The sequence below is a fragment of the Astatotilapia calliptera genome, chromosome 5 (assembly GCF_900246225.1).
Source record: "Astatotilapia calliptera chromosome 5, fAstCal1.2, whole genome shotgun sequence".
Lineage (NCBI taxonomy): Eukaryota > Metazoa > Chordata > Actinopteri > Cichliformes > Cichlidae > Astatotilapia > Astatotilapia calliptera.
In genome coordinates this window covers 16,121,466-16,145,518 of record NC_039306.1, presented here as the reverse complement: position 1 = coordinate 16,145,518, position 24,053 = coordinate 16,121,466, and the positions used below count along the sequence as shown (strand labels likewise).

The 24,053-nt window shown below is 40.6% G+C and overlaps 1 protein-coding gene across 1 annotated transcript in view; it reads right to left on the bottom strand.

Annotated features, from left to right (window-relative positions):
- Positions 1 to 1,941: 1,941 nt before the first annotated feature.
- Positions 1,942 to 24,053, bottom strand: part of sema3fa (sema domain, immunoglobulin domain (Ig), short basic domain, secreted, (semaphorin) 3Fa) — a 47,739-nt gene continuing 25,627 nt past the window's right edge. Inside the window, exons 3-19 of the mRNA XM_026167515.1 lie at positions 22,388 to 22,548; positions 22,240 to 22,302; positions 19,863 to 19,982; positions 18,388 to 18,477; positions 17,290 to 17,383; positions 15,856 to 15,975; positions 14,373 to 14,512; positions 13,259 to 13,373; positions 7,270 to 7,339; positions 6,305 to 6,449; positions 5,989 to 6,211; positions 5,609 to 5,697; positions 5,432 to 5,473; positions 4,831 to 4,988; positions 4,589 to 4,650; positions 4,346 to 4,479; positions 1,942 to 4,250 (exon numbers count right to left, since the gene is read on the bottom strand). Of these exons, the coding sequence (XP_026023300.1) occupies positions 3,822 to 4,250; positions 4,346 to 4,479; positions 4,589 to 4,650; positions 4,831 to 4,988; positions 5,432 to 5,473; positions 5,609 to 5,697; positions 5,989 to 6,211; positions 6,305 to 6,449; positions 7,270 to 7,339; positions 13,259 to 13,373; positions 14,373 to 14,512; positions 15,856 to 15,975; positions 17,290 to 17,383; positions 18,388 to 18,477; positions 19,863 to 19,982; positions 22,240 to 22,302; positions 22,388 to 22,548 (2,255 nt within the window). The 3' untranslated portion in view covers positions 1,942 to 3,821. The remainder of the gene's footprint in view (positions 4,251 to 4,345; positions 4,480 to 4,588; positions 4,651 to 4,830; positions 4,989 to 5,431; positions 5,474 to 5,608; positions 5,698 to 5,988; positions 6,212 to 6,304; positions 6,450 to 7,269; positions 7,340 to 13,258; positions 13,374 to 14,372; positions 14,513 to 15,855; positions 15,976 to 17,289; positions 17,384 to 18,387; positions 18,478 to 19,862; positions 19,983 to 22,239; positions 22,303 to 22,387; positions 22,549 to 24,053) is intronic.

The window sequence follows — 24,053 nt, the reverse complement described above, 5'->3', positions numbered from 1 at the left end:
AAGGGACTAAAGATAGATAAAGGTTTTGTAATTTGTTTTTAAACAGACAAACAAATAAACAATTGTATTTAATCAATTAGCCAACGAAATACACAACCAGACGCTCAGTTCCAGGTCCAAATATGAAATACTAACATTTCTTATTACATACTACAGACTGAAGGGTGAGTTCTGAAGTGCTTAAAGGGCTTTAGGGTTTCACCCGACAGATCTCATTGACCTCAATCTGAAGCTGGTTAAGGATCCTAATCTACTCACGTTCAGTTGTCTATGCATGCTTGCATGTACAGCATGTGCACTGATGTGTTACGGATGAAATACATTTTCCTTAAAAATTCAATAAAGCAATCTTACTTTGCTCTTTTGAGGAGCTCAAAATGATAAAGTCACTGTGACTGAATACACTGTAGCCAATCAGCACAATGAGAGAATTTGCTCAGGAGCTCTACTTTAGTATACCGGTAAGTGAAATTTGTTAGTCACTTCTTTACATTCTAAGCCACTTTACACTTTGGGTTTGTAGCATTTCAGAGTAAATCTTATACTTTTTGCTCCGTTGGGTTTATTTGCCACCCACAAATACTAGTTACCAAACTTTTATATTAATTGACTAAGGAGTGCACAAGATTTAAAAAAAAGAATAAGATACCTGATCAACTACTGTGCTTAAATAGAGTCTTATTTATTAATATGATTAATATTATTGATATACATTGACCACAACGTTATTAGGTACACCTGTTAACTATTGTGTTAATGGAAATATCTATCAGTCAGTCCCAGAGCACTAACCCAGTGCATTTAGACATGTTAACATGGTCAATTAGGCTTTATTAACTTTTTTTTCTGGGCCTTTTCCCTCTCTCAGGAAAATAGCTACCGGCACTGTGTTTAAGCTATCCATACAGCTTTTGTTTAGTTTGGGCAGTAAGAGACTGACATTGTATTCATGCATATGGAGTCAGATTGCAAATGGAACAAAAGACACATGATCTTGATTAGTTGGAAGATGGTAAATGGTCTGTATTTGTATAGCGCTTTTCTTGGTCCTAAGGACCCCAAAGCACTTTACACTATACACAATCATCCACACACACATTCACACACTGGTGATGGCAAGCTACAACGCAGCCATAGCCACCCTGGGGCGCACTGACAGAGGCGAGGCTGCCGGACACTGGCGCCAACGGGCCCTCTGACCACCACCAGTAGGCAACGGGTGAAGTGTCTTGCCCAAGTACACAACGACCGAGACTGTCTGAGCCGGGGCTCGAACCGGCAACCTTCCGATTACAAGACGAACGCCCAACTCGACACGATCGACAAGATACACGATACAACACAAACATGCTTCAAGCTTGGTTCTTTTATCTCTCTTGTTTAGATTGTGGAAATATTTTAGGTAAAGTGACACAAAATTAATGTATTCATATCCAGATGATTCAAGAATTTAGAAAAGTAAAGATGTAAATCCCAACAGACTGTGCTGTCCCTGATATAATATCATAGTTTGAGCTCTCAAACATTCAGGCCTATTACTAGGCTGTCTTCAGAAGTGTTTTCAGTATGTTGCTGTCGGTCTACTTATCTGCAAATTTTACAACTTCATTGAGTATTTGTACTGCGTGGTTAGCTCTTCATACTACCATTTCCACTCCAATAGATCTTTACAGCAGAATCAGGTCTGCTATTAAAGTAAAAACTTTCACTCATTTGAAAAGTAACAGAGTAGGTGGGAAAGCCAATGCAGACGTTTTCTGGTGCTACTATGATTGATGTGTAAGCAGCATGGTTTTTTTCCCAGATATTTTTAGAACAGTGTCAACCACATCTGTATTTACTTACTTATGGTTATAAGGCTGTTACGAAGAAAGAAGTGCCTGCATGGCAGGAAGCATATCGTACTATGTATCAACACTGGCAAACAGAAGAGAACGTGTGTTATTATAAAATATAGAGCTTTAATTTATTAGTCAGCAACAATGATAAGGAAGAAAAGGTAATAATTTTTTTACAAGTCATTACAATAACACCAACTGTGCATACATAACTTTACCTCAAAGTCTGCAAATCATTTGCTTTTCTAATTTTTTTGAGAGCAAAAGAGAGAGAGAGAGCGAGAGAGCGAGAGAGAGAGAGAGAATAAAAATCACAATCTTGCCTTCAAGCCTTTCCCACCATAAAAAGGTGTGACCACATCCATAGCATTTCCATATTCCCACAACAAGAAAGACATTCACTGACATCCACAGCAATGTAGAATTTTAGACAAATACCACATACATACACTGTACACGTCATGCACAATGAAAAGCCACCTTCTAAAGATTTTGGGAAAGATTTCTCTTCAGGTTTGGTGGCAATCAGCTTTGCTAGTGTTTGTATTTGTGACACCTTGTAGAACTTAATCACTTCCATGCTTTTATATAACGTCTGTGGCGGAACTGTACTGGCAAACATCTTTGTTGGTAAGTAGTTGATACATTAAGCACATCCCTAATCAGAAACATTACTCTCCAAAGCTCTGAACATCAGCCCAGTTTTTGTAGACTGATTACATTTTACATATTCCCCCTGTTGAGAACTGATATTTAGCATAGAAATGTCAGGAATGGATTAAGAGAACTAAAAAGAAATTGTTAAGCCTACAAACTGAATGCTTTGCCTTATATGAATACACTATGTAAAATGCCACAGATATTGGGGAAGTATTTAATATTTTTGAAATGACCAATTCGACAACAGAAGGTGCTTTGTTCATTTTATAATCACAAACTGTTACAAACTCACACATAGCTGCCTGCTGGAATATCTTTTCCCAAAGAGAGAAAAGAGAAGGCAATGTTATGTTATCAGCTTTTGTGTCATTAAAAGACCCCCTCCCCCTTCCCCCCAAAAAAGAAAACAGCTTATCACAAAGATCACGTTAAGGATACGACACTGAGATGTGATATTCACATATAAACAAAACAAACACTTGGCAGCAACCGATTCTGGAAGAAGATGAGTAACAGCTCTACTTGAGGCCCGACTGGACCACATCGTGAAAGGAAAGACGTTCTACCTGCCACAGAGGGCTCTTCATTCACATATAACTGTGCGTCCGCGACATCACAGCTGCAGTCTCTGGGCATTTCCATTATCCGTGTATGTCCTGTGAAATGCCATTTTTATTGTTTTTTTCTGTCAACAGCTTGTACTTCGCAGTAAAAAAACAAAACAAACAAACTGTCCAATATACAGTACATAGATCTGGTGAAGAAGTTCAGAGAGTTACGAGACATTCGCGGACATCCCGACTCCTCTTTCAGCTTAGACACTGAATACTGCCAGCAGTCAAAGGATCCAACATGGTCTTCACTTAGCAGTTTCTGAATACATGTCCATCAGTTCTTGTCCATGTATGGATACTCCCAATGTCTGGGTTTAGTGTCGCTGTTTCTTAAAAACACCAAACATAAAGATATTCTCAACAAAATAACACATCTTAATAAACAATAACACTAATAATAATAATATAATAACCACAATATTTGCACAGATTGATCTATTCACAAAAAACAGGGTTGCTAGATAGGTACAAATAATTACTTTTTACAACCTACAATAAATATTGTGTATTTCCCCCTCCCCCCGACAGTTACATAGAAACTGTTTGATGCTGTTGCGTTGTGTTTCTGCAGTTTCTGTCTTGTCTTTGATGAGAATTTGATTTTTCTATCTGACTGGAGTCATTCCCCTAAATGGAGGGTTGCAATGTTTAGGAGGTTGTGTGTAAAGGTAGACAGGGGGTTGTTTGAATACGATGTACATCAAGCTTCTCATGTCTCAGCTGGAGTTGTCTGCTCTTCATGATGCCGGCGGTTACGAGGTTTCTTCTGTTCTTTCAGCTCTTTCAGGCTTTTGCCTTTGTTGTTCCCGAAGCTGCTGTCTCCCAGTTGCCAGTAATCCTGGCAGTACTGGTTGATCAGCCCCATCTCTGGTTGGCTGAGGATGGTTAGCAGGTCCTTATACTGACTGGCACTTGGAGTCCAGGCACTGGACTGAAGCTGAGGAAGAGCCGGGCTGCCTGTCTCCACCAAAATGTTGTTGACTGTGCGACTAGAAAGGACCACCAGTTGCAGTTTCACAAGAGTGTGCTTGAAGTTTTTCTCTGTGGACGTACACTGGTAGATGCCGCCGTCAGATGACTGTAGAGAGCGGATCAGAAGTCCTTGATCTGTTTTCAGCATGCGACCCTCTGAGCGAATCTGGGACGAACAGAAGGCCAGTAAAGATTTAAAGTTTTAAAAAAGATAAACAGAAAAAAAGATCATAGAAGGTTTAATATAAGAGCTGTACTCACCTCTTTCCTCCGGTCACTGTTTTCCTTCTGCACATGCCACTTGAGAGACATATGAGGAGACCTGGCCTGGCACTCCAAGAATGTAGTGCTTCCTTCCACCCCGTACTGAACTGTCTCCAGAGGGTTCTTATTGGCTACAAAACAACACATGATGTACAGTTGCAATTTTATTTGTGAGATAGCTCCCGAGTGAAAAAATGCTGGTGTCTAAATGCTATAGTCTTAGTACAACGTGACACTCACTGCTATAACCTCTGCACTGGCGGATAGGATTTCCATACTTCACATCTTGCCGACGACTCCGCCTAGAGGGGTCAAATCAACAGCCACAGATATAAAATTTAACCGAAACACACTTGAAAAATAAGAAATCTGCATAAATACTCCAACTGCAGAGGTGGGAAGTAATGAAGTGCAAATACTTTGTTGCTGCACTTCGTCTGCTTCATTTATATATTCCCTGTCTACACAATCCTGACCCTCACCTCTTCTGTGAGGCAGAATATCTGGAGCAGGATTTGCCGTCCCAGGCACAGTACGGGTCCCTGGCGAGACAGCAGTCAGCGCAGACCTCCCCGTACACATCGCATCGATGGAGAGCCAAGTGGGTCACACCCAGGACTGATCCGACATACAACTGTTGCTGTTAAAAGAAAAACAAATACAAATTAGAAATTAAAACAGGAACATATTTTCGAGCAAAGGCCATTTATTTTACAATTCTGGACATCGCTAATGTTTCAAGGAAGAATTATAGATTTATATTTAAAGAATGAATAATTGATTGAAGCTACTTGCACTGAGATTCTAAGCCATCATCCTCAAAGTGACAAAAGAAGGCTCCGGGTTAGGCTATACTCTAACCTAACCTAGAGTCCTGTGTCTGTTTTCAGTATAAGCTGCACCAAATTACACAAAATCTATAGTTGGATATCAGGTCTTGGTTGCGTACTACAATGTTTTGTATTTAATCATGCATTTTTTTTCCTTAGATTGTGTATTTTCATATTGAATTTGACGACTGTGTTCTCTGTCTGATTGCTGTTAGCTGAACTGTTTGGTCTGAATCAAATTACACTAACTTACCCTTTTTGATGAAATCTTCATAGTAGTGATTGGAGTGGGAACCTGAAGTGACATAATTAAAAAACATGTGAATGCTGGATTTGTTATTCTGTATCACAGATAACAAACATGGTATATAAATGTAGAGTAGGGCAAAAAGAGGATTAGTAGCAAAGTGACTAAGGCTGCAAGACTGACCTTGAACACCTCCACTTCCTCTAACACCAGCTCCTCGGTCTGCAAGTCATCTCTTGGCAGGACAATCACTTTCTGGACTGTACCTCGATCTGAAAGAGTGGGAAGAAGTAACTTTGGCTGAGCTCTGTTGATTTATTTGGCTATTAATACCTTGACCTTGGTTTCTTCATTGTTATTCTAAAATATCTGCAACAGAGAACTGGTTTTTGGAAAGCCACACTATGACTCATTAATGTTTAAGAGACAGATTGTTTCAACATGCGTATGCAAACCTCCCAGCTAAAGCCAAGGCCACAGAATTTAACAGTGCACAATGATAGACGTGTAAGATTACTGTGCAATCATCAGACAATGCCCAGTTTTGTTCTTAAAACACTTACCTGTGCCCAAGAATAGCACCTCATAGCTCCCATCGGCAGCTGTCACTTGGTCAACAGCAATTGTGGTGAACTCGTAGTCCACATTGGTTCTGACCACCAGGGGGCGCTTGTGCACTGGGTATACAGCGTTGTACATAGTGGGGTGGTTTCTCATGAAGTTGATAACCTCATCTGGGTAATCCTTTGTGGATTTCAGGTTGGGGGTAAAAGTGCCTCCAGGACACTAGTAAGAAACCAAAAATTTCTGTTGAGCAATTTACTTGTTTATCTTATTCATGGTTCTAGTAACATATATATATTATATGTTTTAACTCACAGTGCCAGGTCGAGGGTAGGGGATTTTCCCAGTGTATGGCACCCACTGATAGTTGGGGCCTTCCTTGTGGGCAAATGGCCCATTAAAGACCATACGGATGTCAGCCATAGAGTACACACACACTGCCGAGCCTTTAAACACAGATCTGGAGGAGGGCAGGAGGAAAAGAAAAGAAAAGGTGAACACATAAAGACAGCAGCTCGAGGATTCAGATTTTCTCACTCCCTGGGATAATTAGTGCGATAGCTCTCCGTGGCTGGTAGAATCTACTTCCTTCCCACGTACTCACATACTTACAGGAACACACTGAAACATTATGACGCACAAACACACACTCAAACTGACTCAAGTAGAGTCAAGCTGTCTGACACACTGACATACAAACACCCACATACTGCAGAGAATCGCCAGAGTACAGGCTCTTGCCGCTGTGTGGTGGGTGTACTATGTTTGTAACTTCTGTCATGGGCCCCTGTCATTAGCACCACATGTGTTTTTATCAGCTGGGTTTAAACATGCCTGATGCCTAAAGAGAAGATGGAAACAATAACAGTATTTGTTTCTCAAATACATTAATCAGGACATGTTTATTATGACTCTGCGCGCACCTCCTCCTGCTTTGTGTGCCGTCAGAATCTCAGTTTACACGTCTGGTTGGTTGACTTGAATTTTAATGCTGTGTGCTGAATGACAACCTGCTATCAAACCTGACCTCTGAGGAACTTATAGGCTCAGTCAGCCTCCCAGAGGAACGCTACTCCCTCTGGGCTCAACATTCACTTTCTGTCTCGTCTTTGCATCCTGAATGTGACGGCCCACACAAATGCAACGCCGCATTTCAACATCAGACAGAGCAGACACCTTCGGGCTCAGCGGAAAGGAATAAAAACCACAGGAGGGAACCAAAACACACTTTCTATCCAAAACTGCATCAAAGTTAGAGAGTTTGAAAAAGCCATGCTTACCCTGAAACTGAGAAGACGCCATAGATGACAGGATTCTTTGTGTCTTGAGTTGGCTGGATATACACATCTCCTACAAGATAATGAAAAGATTTATAGCAATTAGTCAGAGTCATAAACCATAACAGGCAGTGCATGACGAAGTACTTGGATCCCTAAGTCGATTGCAACAGTTAAATGATATCACATTAGTAGACATTCTGCAGGTTTGCTGGCAAAAATACATGAAAAGTAGACAGAACTACTATGCACAAAATGGCCATGTAATGAGTGCAAATGCACAACATTACTCCTGTGATACTCCTCCCTACTCTGACCTGTTTAAATCTGAAAGAAATAAAACTGTTAAAATGAACCTAACTAACCCAAAGTAATAGTACTTGTGACACTGAGACTTTTTCTTCCTTCGCTGTGAGCTCATCATGAATTGCGGTTACGAGAGTCTCAATGAGATCCTGAATCTAAACTCTTCCAAAGCTGAAACTACAGTTCCTCGGCCTCAGCAGGGAATATATGTGAAAAAGAGATCTCGGGTGAAACATGGCTTTAATAGGAGCCATATGGATCCAGTGACTGTGGGACTGAGGCAGTTTTGAGCCCTACATATCCTCTGATGGTTTCATTAGAGAAAAGTGCAAGGAAAAACAATAAGAAGGAAAACTGAAATACATTTAATGTAGACAGGTAGAGCAGAAAAACACCCAGTTCCATTTCATGGTTTTTCATCAATGGAAAAGAAGAAACAAGTTCTCAAATCACTTGTTTGAAAAGGCCTTGGACAAAAAAATACCCTATAGTCAAAAGTCTTTAGAAAATACCAATTTCAGTGAATAGCCAAGAAATCCTAGCCTCTCTTTTTATAACCCATGGTTATCTGAAAAGCTGAAAACAAGCAACAATAAGAGTGTGGATCGGCCTGCTCAGATTTCTCGCTCAAATATCAACTGACTGAAAGTAAGAAGCAGCATGTTAAAGAGCGAAAGGAAAGTTATGCATGTGGAACTGAAGGTGAAATGTAATAACACACGCTTTAATCTCTGTACCCTCGACTTTACTCAGCGTGCATTGGATAAACAAGAAGAAGCTTAAATCCACATGGCTTGCATAAAAACATCATTCCTGACTCTGCAGAGCTCCTTAATAAACAAACTCCCTTTTGATCAGGAGTTTAAAATCTTTTCAAACATAAAAAAAAATCTCCTTACATGCCAAGGTATGAAAATGACAGGTAATGGGCCCTCGCTTAAGCAAAAAATTAACTTTTGGCAAACACTGCAGAAATTTATAACCCGTCCGACGCCAGTTTGACAGACCTCCTGGCTATAGAACAAGCGCAGTAAAAAAGAGAAAAGTCATAAATCGGCAACAAACTGGAACAAGTTGCATAATTCGAACTTTTGTTTCTGATGTGTCAGATCAGACAGAGTCTCTGAGGCGCTGTCAGCATCACATTAGCAGAGAAACATCTTTAATTGCTGTAAGCGCAGAAAGAACACAAAGGGCTGGGCTAAATAAGGTGCTGTGCAGTAAAAATAAAAGTGCAGGTGAATTATGCACTCAGTAAACAGTCACTGTGTGGAAGAAAAACTGTCAAATAAAGACAGATTGTATATTATTATCTCCCTAATACCCACTCTGAAAGATGTGCACCTAAAATGTGTTCTTAAAATGTCCAGTCGAAATGATTGTGGCGGAAATTTAAAAACAATCCTCTCCCCCAAAAATACATGAAGAGTGAGGATGTTTTATGGAGTTCAGTGACTAAAAAAATAACTAGATTTAACTGAAGAAAACAAAAAAAAAAAGAATATTTCTCTCCATAATTACATTTTGGAAAAAGGCAATAAAACCTTATAGGTCACAAATTAATTCTCATTTTTGTCTGGCAGACATTTTTCACCACTCGTGTCTGTGTGCCTCTTTCTCTCTGCTTTTATATTCCTCCTCTCCCTCCTCTCGGCAAAACACTGAAAGCTTTCTCTTCTGTTAGCCTCACCATCTGAATCTACTCCACTCTCTCCCCCGAGTCCTCATACAACCACTCCGATGCCTCTGCTGGGCTCCATCAGGACCAGCAGGACTGGAGACAGAATACATTTTTACCAGACTGTCTGTGGTTGTGGGAAGAGCGACCACAGAGCTGTGGGATGTTACATTGCACCTCAGGACTCAGAATGACCTCATCACGAGTGCTCATCTGCACCGAGGCTACAACTGACAGTGGATGGACCGCTAAAAGTACAGCAACACTGACAAAAGAGTGCTTTTCTGTCACAGACACTGAGTGCTCTTAACACACAACTAACATCTGCAAAGCCTCATCACTGCACAAGATTAGGCCTACTATAGATTCAGCTCATACCTGCACCGTCGCTTGATGAAATGTTTAATACTACTGTCAAAATTCACTGTGGACTGGCTTAGATGTTGAACTCAGGCAAAGTACAAATATAATCAGTTGAAAAGGTGTACAAATCAGGGTTTTGAAAGACTCAGGCATGAAGAAGGCTGTTTTGTCGGTGGTGCTTTATGTTGTTGAACGCAAGCCTGCACACTTTACACATCAAGGCCGTTATCTGAGTTGTAATTGGTTACAGAAAATGCACCCTCTGGTGTTTAAAGTTTGAAGCCAATGCTACGTTCCAAAAACTGGCGTTCCTAAAAGGGTAAGCTAATCAGATAATCAATCCCTATAGACCCCCATGTCAAATTGCACAACTTTAAGACATAAATAAACAACGAAAAAATAATGTTGCAGTTATATGCTAAATGTAAATATTAGACCATGTAATTTTAAAATCTGTGTTTTTCTCAACACATGACAAAATAGTGAACTTAGAAAATATACACAAATTGTGAAATTGCACCTCTTTAAAATGCAGCTCAATTAAACCTAGCTCCAAGAATAATTTTCACCGACAGTTCTGAGATAAGCTGCATGTTATTCTTGGATGCGGTTGTAGGACCAGCTTTAAAATCGCATGACAAAAATATCATACACATTAAAAAAAACTGTATCACCAACGTAGCCTGGACAACATTTGCTAGTTAGATGAAGTCAGCTATCTCATCGTAGCATATTTATATGCATATTTATAATTATACGCTTCTTGGAGTGAGTGCATACACTCATGAAGTTTAGTAACTTCCGGTCACTGCAACAAGTCCAGGTACAGTTTACCGACGGATGGGTACAGGACCTTGAAATGCACCGTGTAGAACGAAAGACCATCGTACGTATCATAAGTTTACCAGTCTCACAAATCGTCGTCATAAATACACATTCATTAACCGTTTATTAATAGGACCTTTGAGCTCAACGGTAATTAATTAGTAGTGGAAATAATTTCTGGTAGCATCACAGAAATGTAGCAGTGACAATAATACTGTATGCTGTAATCGTACTGGGCAATTAGTGATACAAAAAACCTGTTTTATCCTGTGAATAAAAGTATATGTTTTTGTCAGTGTACCATAATAACAGAAGCGAAACGCAATATTGTGTCAGGACAATTCACTATTTATGCACAATAAACAAAGGAGCATAGCGCCACAATTTCTGTTCAGCGCCAGACTTGCTTGTAACCTATATCACCAATTATGTTATGAAAATGACGTATTAACTACTAAAAAACACTGACCTTCGTGTAAATGCTTGGAGCAGACTAACCTGTGAGCTGGAGTGTTCTGGGACGTTATATTTGATCTTTGAATGATCCAGGCCATCCGTCCGGGTCTTTGTTACTTTGGAAACATGGCTCGAACAATTTCTCTTCAACGACATAATCCGATAACAACCGATCTCTTTACCCGTCGGCTTCCCGTGGCTGTCATGCGACCGGCTATTGCAGTTAATAATACAACGGCTTCTTGACATTTTTGTGTTTCTTTTTATTGCTGTGTGACTGATTTCAATTGAAAGCCTGCGTGCGCTAGTACCGCTTGCCACGAGTTCCCAGAATCCTTTGCGGTTCTACCCGTGAATGACGTCACATTTTCAATCTCTATATAATATGCATGTTAAATTTTATATTTGGGGTAAAATATCAAGTCTTTTCAAGTAAACCGGTTCAAGTCCAATTCAAGTCCCAAGTCATTGGTGTAAAAGTCCAAGTCAAGTCACAAGTCTTAGAACATTTTTTCAAGTCAAGTCTAAAGTCATAAAATTAATGACTCGAGTCTGACTCGAGTCCAAGTCATGTGACTCGAGTCCACACCTCTGTAAATAAACATATTCTACTCCTAAATGTTTTGGCATTTTCCCTTATCACAACTGCAGGGAAAGCTGTATAACTGAGTTAAGACTGTTGTTTTGTTTGTTCAGCATTGTACTAAAAGACACTTTAAAGAGTTGGTTATTCAGGCCTTTCTGTAAATTCATTTTAAGTACTGTATCAGGTAATATTAGTAATAATAATCTTACTATAATGATCATAACGTATGAGCATATCTCATTAATCGATTTCCATGAAACTTTATAAACTATCTAGGGTACCAGGGTTATCAACATCTGTCTAGGTATTTAGGACCCTTACAAATTATATACATTATGTGTAGCAGCTAATCCTAAAACGCATGGCACATTACATGTACATTATGTGTATGTGTACATTTTGCTTAACTTTTTAGTGCAGTGGCACTTTGCAGGTCACTGGGATGTGTTGCGATGCATATCTGTAAATAAGTGTTCCACAAACATGATGTTAATAGTGCCTGTAATTTATAATAATAATAAATATATGTATTTATTGTTCATTTTTTCCATGTTTATGAACAGGAATTTTTGTCATCTAATGATAAATTCTAAATTAACACACACGTGTGTGTTTTCATACATAAGCTAAGTGAAAAAACAGTCTGTAGTAGTTTGTATCTGCTTAATAATAATATTGGATAGGTGCAAACTTGGACTATCAGAACTTCTTGTTTCACCTGCGGCACTCACAAGGCAATTCAGACTGAATGTGAACATGGGATAAAGGTGATTATAGAATTTGTTTTGTACTGTCGTGAAATATGTTTTGCATTACTGTGAAAATAAGTTCCCAGCAAGCAGAAGCTAGTCAGTGTAGTAAAATAAAATGTAAGTGCTGCTCATTCCACCTGTCATTACAATGTTAAGGATACTACAAATCCCTCCTTAATCCCGTCAGTCATGTGAGGCTGTGATGATCCACAATGTGCTGGACTGATTCCTGCTGCTCATTACTTTGATTACTCTGCATGTGTGTCTATGTGGTTCCTTTTTCTAAAAACAAGGCTGTGAGACACTGATGGTGCTTGAAAGCAGGCTGATTACATTCTGACATTATGGACATTACCTTTTTTAGGATGACACCTACTTTACAGGAGGTTCAAAGGAATATACATGTCAAGATTAACATGTATGAGTCAGTGATACCTTAATCTAAAGCTGCAGCTTCTCGGGGATTCTTCCTGCTATTGCAGCACGTAAGAAGAGATGTGCTAAATGCTGCTGGATGTGTCCCCGGACTATAGTACAGTAAGCTGCTGGCCCACACGCACCGCACCAAATGCCGAGTACATGTGGATTAACATCATGGAGAAAGTATGCAAAGCAAATGTGAAGAGAACTCTACAAATGATGAAGTTGTTGATACGGAATCTGTCAACAACAAGTCCATCTGCAGGGCCTTGTTTTGAATAGTCGCGGTTACGCAGCCATTTAAGAATTCTCACTTTCCATCTGCCAGGGTTTCTGTGAGGTCAGCGATGCATTCATTATGTGCTTTACATTAACTCCTACCAAATGCACTATACGGTCCCTGACTTGCGTTAACTGAGCTGTAAAATGCAACATGCGACACATTTAGAAAGAAAATGGTTCATTTCTCTTTTAAATATGCAAACTTAAATTTTAGGTTTAGAGTGACTACCGGTGACGCGATGCGGTGTTCAAAATCCAGAGATGAAAGGGAGCATCAGAGAAGCTCTAAAAGGGTCAGGGATCCTGGGAAATAATTCAACTTACTTAGTTCATCAAAGTGTGTCTCAATGCCATCAGCTCCGGGCACTGAGCAGATGAGACGAGCCTTTAGAAATGTGCTCCACTTGTTCACCAGACAGCAGTGTCCACCATCATCGTTCTGAAAAGCAGAGACACGCGGGAGTCATTCTCACACTGCTCCAAAAATTACTCAACGGGATGAGCTTGAGCAATATCTGACCAACAGCTGTTTGGAACAACTGGTCTGTATAAATAAAGACATAGCTTTATGTTTTAGCTTGGCCAGTCTTCACAAGGCGGTCAGAAAACCTTTGCTACTGAGGCAAAGAACTGGGATGATACATGAAATCAGTGCATTTCACAGTCAGAATGATTTAGGGGTTAGAAGAATAAAATTTAATGTTCGTTTTTATCTACTAACATTTACAAGGAAAAAAAAGTTTCCAATTTTCTTGTGTGCTTTAAATGTTTCAATTAATATCGTCCAGAAACTTGACTTGACTTTAATCTTTTTGGAGGATATATATAATCTTATTTAACCTCTAAAACATTCAAGACTGTTAACACACAAGATGTGAGAAAAACACAGCAACTGTTTATAGAAAAAATAACCAAACACTGTGAGACTGTAAGGATGCTGAAAGTAGCATTTAGCTCTAAGCCTCCTAGAACAGCTAGACTGTCTTGTTTTTTCATCTCTTTTGAATTACACACTTAAGGGATGCAGCTTGCAAACACAGAACCCTTCAGATGCATTTTTCTGAAGTCTACGTGCAGATGCTTTGAAAGTTTTGAACACAGCTCAATTGTTTGTGTGTCTACAACACTACAATGCTAATTAAACACAGGCTTTGCAAAGATGTCTCTGTATGCCTACAGACGTGGATTAAAGTCAACCCTGCTCTTCAAACCTTTCACCCTGAGGAAAAGAAATAAAGGATCTCAGACTTGGCCTTTGAGGCAAATGACAAATACTTTGCTAAGCATCACTCTGTTGTACATAGTAATTATTAGTCAGAAAACAGTTTCTGATGATCATGGGGGACTTCCTTTATGGGCCTCAAACTGCCAGCAGAGCATAACTAACCATTACGGAGACACATAAGCATTAAATTTGATGACTGGTGTGATAACTCACCAGGCAGATCCGCCCTATCCTGGACTGCGTCATGGGACTCTGGCCCATCTCAGATGCTTTCTCGCGGAAGAAGAAGTAGAGTTTATTGTCATTCTTTTCAGCACTGTCTGGAATGAGGTGTGCATGAACAAATGTGGGATCTGTAGACAAAAAAGGAAAGAAAATGTTCAATACAAGTCTTGGAAAATACATTATGTGTGCAGGCAACATATTTAAAACCTCTTTACAGCCACAAAAGTGTTTTTCAAAATGTCATGATGTCACACTAAAAGTAGCCTCCCATTAAACATTTTGTGAAATCACGTGCAGATTTTTGAGTTGTGGCCAAATGTGCCGTGTGAGGTCACAGAGACCTTTGACCACCAAATCAAATCAGTTCCTTCGGTCCTCGTGAACCTTTGTGCCAAATGTCAAAAAGCTTCCTAATAGCATTCAAGAGAAAAGAAGAGGGACATCCTGAACGCACACAAAATTGCCTCTGACCATGGCTGTATGTTGACTTTGTATTCTTTAGTTTACACGTGTACCTGACCATTGTTTTAAGATAAACAAGGAAAGCTGTCAATTATCAAGAAAAATACTTGAGACCTTGAAAATCTTGTTTCATTCAACAGCTTAACCCTTCGAAATAAAATGCTTTTATTTATTTATTTTTATTAATACTATTATGGGCAAAATAACAGCAGCCTAAAGACTAAACAGCACTTTGACACTCTAAACTTGTCCCTTTATTTCTTCCTAGTAACAATGCTCAATATGGCATCACAGTTTGCTCCCGCTGGCTGATTCACTGGGTCAACACTGGACACGCAACACAGAGTGCCCCTCCCCACTGTGACAGACCAGGGTCCCAAATGAGGACAAACCAAACCAAGCGGAGGGGGGATAACCAGGAACCATGTAATGGGGGAGGGGGGATATCTGTGACATCTCACATGGCTGATTAGCAGGACTCAGGTGTCCCGATTCAGTGAACCACTGCCAGGGGATTGTTGTCAGGGCAACAGGGTCAGAGGAAAATCTGGGAGCCTGCAGGATTCAGGGGGGGGGGGGGGGGATGCTGTGACTGATTTGGCCATATCAAATGAAAGCTCTCGAACAGCATTTATGTCACTGAGCCAATCACAGTTCATTCACAAAGCAAAGGCTACTCTGAGTCATTATTGACTTGCGCTAATTTTCTCCTGCAACTACACTATTGACCCTGTTGTCAGACTCTGCTGCAGGCATGCAGTGAACAGTTAGTGTAGTGAATGGCATGCTTTGAGTCAATTGATCATTCAGTCAACTGAAACTGACTGGAAAGGGAACATTCTCAATTTGACTATCAGCAGGATGGTATTTAACCCCAAGGTTTAACTTGGTAACCTAAAACATTACAGTAATGATCTTAAGAAACTGAGGAGTAAATAAAAACTGGTCTACAGCAAAATGAGTCAAGGAAAATCCTGGATGCAGAACAAGCTGTGAGTTGAGACATTACCATTTAACCATCTGGAGTTGTACTGATCAGTCCTCATGGCTGTCTGCTTCCCCAGTGTACGGAAGATCGCCGAGTCTGTTCCCATGAAATCAATGTACACTCCTGCATACAGCTCTCCATCTGTCAATCACAGATGAAATGCCAAGGTGAAGTCATGATGGATGAAAACATTTTCACGTTATACAGAACATGCTATCTACCATGCCAGAACTTCATTAAAAAGTGACGCCATCCCTCTAGATTTCCCCAGCATCTGACTGATGGCATGCATGGCAGATGTGGCCATTCAAAGGCAGGAATTTTAACTCAGGACAGTGCCAAATTAAAACATGTTCAGTCTGATTAAACTCAGCTCACAGGTGTCTGTGTCACGTTTCAGACAAAAATGCTATTCTCATAATTACTGTACTCGTGCTTATTGGGCTAATCAGTGAAATTTGAAAGAACAGCTGCAATTAGAAAGTCAACTTCACATCAGACAGATTCATGGCGTATAGTTTAGAGATCAAGAAAAGCCAGTCAGATTTGACATGTTCGGCGTAAACAGAAACTTTCTGTGCAGCACCTAGAAAAAAAAGCAGAAACTTGGAGCATTTGCTTTCTATACTGTGAACCTTATGAGGAGTGAAGTGGAGGCATAGCTTGTGAAACAGTAGTGTAAAAAAAACCCACCTAAATCCTAAACCAGGGAAATTCCACCTTCCTGTTGTGTCAGTGCGGTATGCCTCTGCCCTGCCAACTATGTGAGACGACATTTAGATGATTTTTTTGGTGTTACAGTTTTGCTTGGGTCAGCTGTAACTGAGCTGACATGGCACAGCAAAAGAGAGAGAGACGCTCTCCGCCTTTGTCCTTCACGCATACGTATGCACGCTTGAGCACATGCACACACAGAGGGCAGAAGGTCGCTGACCTGGAGCCATGTCTAACCACCTGTAAGCAGCTGGTAACAAAAGACCACCTACTGACATGAGAGCGCACACGTCCATCTGACCAGCTAAATGACCACGTATCTGCAGACCTGCTTAGACTTGAAACAGCTGACTGACTAATGACTGAGATGGTTATCAGTAAATTAATTTACTTGTGTACATGTGATCATTTATCGACTTTCTCTATCTTGTGTGAATCTAAAATCAGTGTTTAGTTTTGAAATACTGGTTAATTTAAACACAATCTAAAGAAAAAAACCCAAAAGCTCTCTTTATTTGCCCTTTTTTGTTTTTAAATGAACAATTAACTAATTAAAAGGGTTTATCATCACATCATGCACAACCGTCAAGTCTCCTTAAAATTCGGTAACACAGCGCTGCAGTGTCAAAGTGATCACCAGTAGTCCCATTCAGCAATACAAACCAAACACAAACTGCAGATCTTTTATGTCTTTCACGCCTGCACACGTCGTTGGAAGGAAAAACAAAAGCTGATACTTACTGATCAAAGCCGAGACGCTGTTCAGCTTAGGGTCATAGGGACATTTTCCTTTCCCAGAATCCACTTTACCAGGTTCAAGGCGGAAAATGTATTCCTGTAATGGTAAAAGGTGAAGAAAAACATTAACCACATGGTAACAGATTTATTATGTTTAAGGAACTTTTTTTTGTTTGCGCGCGTGCGCGCGCGTGTGTGTGTGTGTGTTTGGGTGGGGAGGGGGGGCAGTTTGGCTATATCATTTACTTTACAAGACTTACAAGTTTTAAAAAGGCAATGGCGTCATCAAACTAATGTGATCAGTTGGTTAAGTTGGTAATAATGATTAAGTGTGAGTGGTGACCCTATAGGCAGCTTACATGGCTCTGCTAATGGGAACAAATAGTGCACAAAAGCGGTTATCAGTCGATGGCGAGGTGGAGGCAAACGCTGACAGCAGTTCAAAACTCATCCACCATGCTTCTCATGTTAGTGGCTCAAACAAGAATTCATTATTCCACAGTGCAAGAGGACATGTTGGAACATCTGTGTCAACACTGGGTACATGTCTACACGGAGGTCATTCAGGCACTTCAAAGCTCACTGATGATGTCTGACAGGTAGGAAATATGTAAGGCAAAAAAGATGTAAAGCTGTGTTTGTAACCTGAGCTTGGATATTGTTTTTTAGTAACAAGATACAGTATGACTCATAAATATGTGTGTGGTGATGAAAACGCTACCATTTGCGTAAATCAATGAAGATGACAACCGTGGTTTGGGTCAACGATTTTGTGCATTTGTCTGAAAACTTTAGTGAAAGGGGGAACTTTTTCCCCCCGCATATTTTGTTTGTGTACATTTGCTGCTTAATACTGGAGATAAAGGTCCGAAAAAAAAAATACTAGTCATTAACAGGATGCAGAACTTTTTTGTTCGTTCAGTTCAGTTTTGAAAGCAGAGTTGATTGGAGGCTCAGTAGTTCAGCAAGCTGCCTCGATAACCCAAGATATTTAAAAGAAGAAATTTATTTATAGTTATGCTTTCCCCCTATTATTTCCCCCAACTCTAATAAAAAAAGTACTCCAGGTGGGCATAAAACTCTACAAAACTTTCAGCCCACCTTCGCCTCCAAAGGCTGTGATGTAGCGCTGTAGTCTGCTGCTCGACTTGTTCTCCCTCCAGATTGGGATGCCTGTTGGTAGTGGAACCCCTAAAAACAGAGACATGGCACAATGGCCATCTCATTACCGACGTACAACATCCCAGATTAAAGTCAACTGATGCCGACCATGACATAAAAAGAAGAGTAAATATGTCAGAGCAAAAGGGATTGGACAAAAGAAGTCGAATAAAAAAAAGTAGTTCTTAAAGATGGAAATACAAATGTGAGTGGGTCAAAGTGGAGGTCAAAGGTGATCGAAGAGAGCCTGATGAGTGGCATTGATCATTTGATACCCATGTGCGATTAGACTCAGAGACATGCAAACGCAGCTGTAAAGCATGCAGGTTATACAGAACACATTAAATCGCAAACAACATATACACTGAATATAATTACATCAACATATGAGAAAATACGTGTACGCATGTTCACAGTGTAACTGTTATTAGCAACCAAACTAAATGTTCACGTTTTTTACACTTTTTGATGTGGAGCTCATCAGCCTGCAGAGAAAGCTGTGAAGCCGCCTCGAAAAGGCATAAAAGCTGATGCAGTTAAAGGAAAACGTTTGCAGTTACGGGACAAAGTTTGGGCATGAACTGGGGATTAAAAAATGTGTGAAGCCCTTTGTATAAGACGGGGACGAATTTCTGAACAACTGGTTTTTGTTTACATCTACTGTTGCTGAGAAAAATCTTTACAGTGTGAAGTAACATAGCGTTTGGGCCTTAGGGGAGAAACTGAATGACAAGAGACAGACTGACCTTTACATTGAAATCTGAACCCTCCATTTGAACAGTGAGACTAAACAGGCAGAGCGGTGAATGCAAGTGTGTCGACTATAACTGGGTAGGCAGCTGCCGAAGCTCTGCGTGGCCATCGAGTGAGGGAGGGATGGAGGAAGGGACAGAGGGAGGGGTGAGCTACAAGGCTGATGATGGATGAGAGGCTCCATCAGTAATGATTGCTTTTCAGAGGTTTTCAGCAAGACAACAAGACAGGCCACAGGGCCACAGTGTATAAACAGGTGAGGGTGGGGATGGAGGACCACAAGCAGAGGTATTTTCTATAGATATAGTGTCATCGTGATATTCACAATGGTAAGAGAAGCTTATAGCCTCAATGGCCCCTAAGCAGCAGCACTTAGCTGCTCTTATTTGTTGCCTTACCAACTTCAACTTTGTAATGTTAATGGTGATCTGGAGAGGTCTAACCAAGCTTTTTTCTTTGAGTCCTCCAGACCGTGAAAGAGTGCAAATCGATGAAAACTAATACGCAGAAAATGATGGAAGAGAAGCAAAGCCCATGAAACTAAAGCACGAGAGCAGGAGGAGCGTCTCTGACCTGAGACTGATCGACTGATATGGTTCTTTAGGAAGTAGAGAGTAGAGGTCAAAATGTCTCCATGGATGCCTGGCTGTGTCTTTGGTTACCTGTGACCTGCGTCCTCGGTCGACATAGGTGCAGATGGGGTTGTAGGCGCCTGTCCCACACACATACAGGTGGGTCCGGTTCCAGGGCTCAATCAGACGGATGAAGTTACCACATTCCCCCTGAGAGACAGCAAAACAAAACACAGACAGCACAAGATAATGAAAATGCAGTAGATAAAGGGAGATGCTTAATATACAGTGCCCTACTGATGGTTAATAACTCCTCTGTCTGCCTTAAAAACATCACATCTATCACTTCCTCTGCTGGCTGGCTTTTGTTTGGCAGCGCTGTTCCACTCTCTGTGTCAGGCTGGCTCTGGCTTCCAATCGGACCACACTCTCACAGGGAAAATGTTTCCAAACACCATTTAAGTGTGTGGCTGAAACCAAGGAAAGCAGCGCCTCTGAGATGTTAAGTGTGGTTGCTTCAGGGATTGAGGTTAAACCCAATTCAGTGTTCTGTCAAATTTGACAAATGGGAAAGATTTTGGTTAGAGCAAATAAGAGTGCTTGAATGAAAAAATGGGAAGAAATGAAAAGGTTTTGAAATCCAATTAACTTTTCTTTTTTTTTTTTTTTTTTAGACAAACCATAAAGCCAAAAATGTGAAAAGCTCAACACTGATTGGCCTGAATTTAGAATTTTAATTTCTTAGTAGCGAAATTCAAGCAATGCCAATGTTTTCCTTTTTTGGACTAAAGACAAAGAGGTGCTCTCAGTGAGCACAGCTCTGTGCTTTCTAGGTTTTTTCCAATCTGTTTGCCTGACCAGCTGTCTGCCTTCCTGGTCACAATCCACCAAATCAAAATTCCAACTACAGAAATGTTCAAGCCGATAAGCTCTGTTCAGATTTGTCTGTCATGTTTTCTGCTAGTGACAGCTGGTGAAAAAGAAAGGATGAACCAAGTAGATAAAAAAGATTGTATGCAGGATGGGGGATGAGCCATTTTGGCAGATTTTAACAGCATGACAGATGCACAAGTCAGAGGTTTCAGAGGATGTGTTTTTGTGCGTGTGTTTACGCATGCGGGCCTGTGTGTATCATTCAGTGCACAGTTGTGCTCCCCCACAGAGAGCACAGTGGGGCTGATTGCCTTTGACCTCCTGCCTGAACCAACATCCCCTCTGAATTGCTTCTGAATTGTCATCATTTGTCATTCACTAAAGAGCGGCCAAGACTGCTGCGATGTCTTGCAGTAGCCGGTCTTATCTCTTATTCTCTTATTCTGTTGATGAAATTTCAAACCCATCCCCTCACACACATACACAGAAGCTGATACAGGCGCATATGAACATACATAGGCCAATGTAGCCAGAGGCGCTTGGAGGCTTGGGTCACCAGACGTGCATAAATGAACATTCTAGTAGGATAAACAGCTGCCTGAGCTTTATACCAGCAGGAAGAGAAGGATTATTATCCACAGCCTCATCAAACTGTTGGTGCACCCTGACTGTGCCGTCTCTCACCCCTAGCATGGATAAAACAAGTGCATATGTGTGTGTTTGAGGGTAGGAGGGGGATCAACGTGTGAACGAAATCAAAGGAGAGGAATCTGGTTTTTAAATGAATTTCAATGATGAGTTTCCATCCCTTCTTTGTGGGGGCTGCACAGGAGGTGCAAGGAGATGTCTGAATGTCTCTGAACCCTTTTAAGACTTCATATGGGTCTGAGGCTTCCAGTGACTGATTCATTTTGGAAGCTTGTCTGAACAACAAAAGGTAAAATGATTACGGTGTGGAAAGAAAGGAAAATAATGATAATAATTTGGCATTTCTAGACTGGTGCATTTTTTTTTTTTTGCAAGGTTCAAGTTCCTGCTTCAGCTAAATTGGTGGCATCTGTGTGCAATTAGCTATCAGGGATTCAGAGGCAGTAAATAAGAGCTTCATAACCAGTCACACATTTGGAGGAGCTTGAAAATGTCCTCTGTTAACCCCAGTCCAACATTAAAATTGGGAGCATCACCAAAAAAAGACAGGATTAAAACACACTGTTAAATTTGAACAGGGGTAACCCTGGAAACAAAGTGTTTATTTACTTGTGATAGTGTGATACCCATATAGCCATCTTTATAAACAGAGTGTAGAATCTGAATTTTTAAATTTCAGTTTGAAGTCCAGCTGAAGTCTGAGTGCTACTGAATAACCACATTAAATGCATTATAAGGATAATTGTAGCACGGTGTCTCCAGAAGCTATCACTTGTATGATGCTAGTCTGCCTTCAGCACTGATGATTTGATTTGAAAACTTGCAACAACCAAAAATTCAGTATTTAGATGAAAATCAATTAACAATAGTAAGTTTTTATAAATGAAACTAGAAAATGTTTGGGATTTTTCATTCGTCAGAATTGCTTTTTCTTTTAAATACTTACATTGATGTCTTTCCCTGACAAAACACATTCAGTCTTCCTTTGGGGGGCAACAGGCCAGTGGATCTGACAGTGAAAAATACACAAGCTGGTTAGCTGTAAACCCATGCCGAGCTTGGGCAGTTCAGTGTTTAGGTAGAAACTTTCTTACTATGAGAGGCTCCTTGTTGATGTCATGTAGATCCAGAGAGAGTATATAATCTTTGCTGCCCACATACATGCGGTCATGGTCCTCGTCCATGCGAAGGATCCGATAGTCGGTTGAATTCAGCAAAAAGGAGAAGTGGTGAGCAGTGCCGGTAGACTTCAGCTCTATAAAGGGGCAAAAAAAGTGCAAAAATAAATGTTTTTGTTCATACTGAACCTGCAATTACTGTAGTAGAAAAACACACAATAAAACTAGAAAACCCAAACCACAGACATAGTCTCAGGAATTGTGTGTCGGCTGCCTTTTTCTGGAACACATACGCACAAACACACAAAGTATTCTATTGTTAAAGACATGGCAACATACTAATGATGCCAAGCCTACCATCAAACTATCCAAGATTAATTTACAGATTATGTTTTTACCCCCCAATTACATCCTGCCATAATGGGGTTATGGTCAGACTAAATATGGGTACGGCGGGCTTGACTAAAGCAAGCAGACAAAAAATAACTCACGGGAATCCTAAATGAATGGCAAGAGAGACGCAAAAGATCAGTCACAAGTTATGGGAACAGTAAGAAGTCAAATACCACGCTGTTTATTACAACAGGCCACATGGTTGATAACATTCAGGGCCGTGGAGTCTGAACCTCAGTTGTAACAAGCTGTGAAGGGGATGATAGACTTTGTAACAATCTCCCCTGGTGAATTAGCCAAGAATGAACCGATGTGCTCCCTGGGAAGCAAAACACCGCAGCATACTTTCCTCCATATCGCTGTTAAATCTATTTTGAAATGAAACTGATGGCTCACATACTGCACGGGGAGGCTCAGTGGTGTGAAAATGTGACTTTCAGTGCTGCTGTACAAAAAGCAGATTCCTCCCCCGATCCTCTTATTATCTTTGGAGCAGCTCTGATAAGTGTATCTGTTTCTCTTGTCTTTCAGAATTTGCTTTGTGAAAGCTGAGATTGTTCTGTTTGTAGAGAAAGCCCAAGGATCCCATGGAAGGCCTGTTCAGGTTCCACTTTAATGGGACCGTACAAATGCTCTTATGCTCTGTGTAGCCAAATCTAAGAGTCACTGGAGATGAAAAAGACTCCATATGGCAGCTATAACGACTTTCCTTAACCCGACCGAGGAAGAAAGTCTTACTTAGGGAAATAAAAGACAGCATGAAGTTCTCCACCTGCACGGGACATGTGGAAATACTGACATGAATCCTCTCCTAGAGAGCTTCTTCGCTGTTGGTTTGCTGAGCTCCTTCAGAAACTGTGAAATGCTGCAGTCACGGTGCAGCATCATGGTGCGCGGGTAGTAAACAGAAACAGACGTGCCTGTCACCCATGTAATTCTCATAAGATGCCTCCAAACACATTAAACAGTTTAATAGTAACCCCGATATGCGATTTTGCCATGCTGTGGTGAAAGTACACGTCAGGGGTTTTATTTTTAAGTCTATTCTGTTCCCCGAATCCTGAAAAAGCATTAAATCAGAAATAAGATGAATATTTTCTGAGGTTTGATTTTTTCAGTGTATTTGAGGGTTTCCAGGAAAGACTGCCATGTGTAATCCAGGATTACTGTATTCATGCAAAAGTCGCACTCACAAACACATAGATAGTATCCTAAGACAGTCGAGCACCAGACTTGTTCTATAAACATC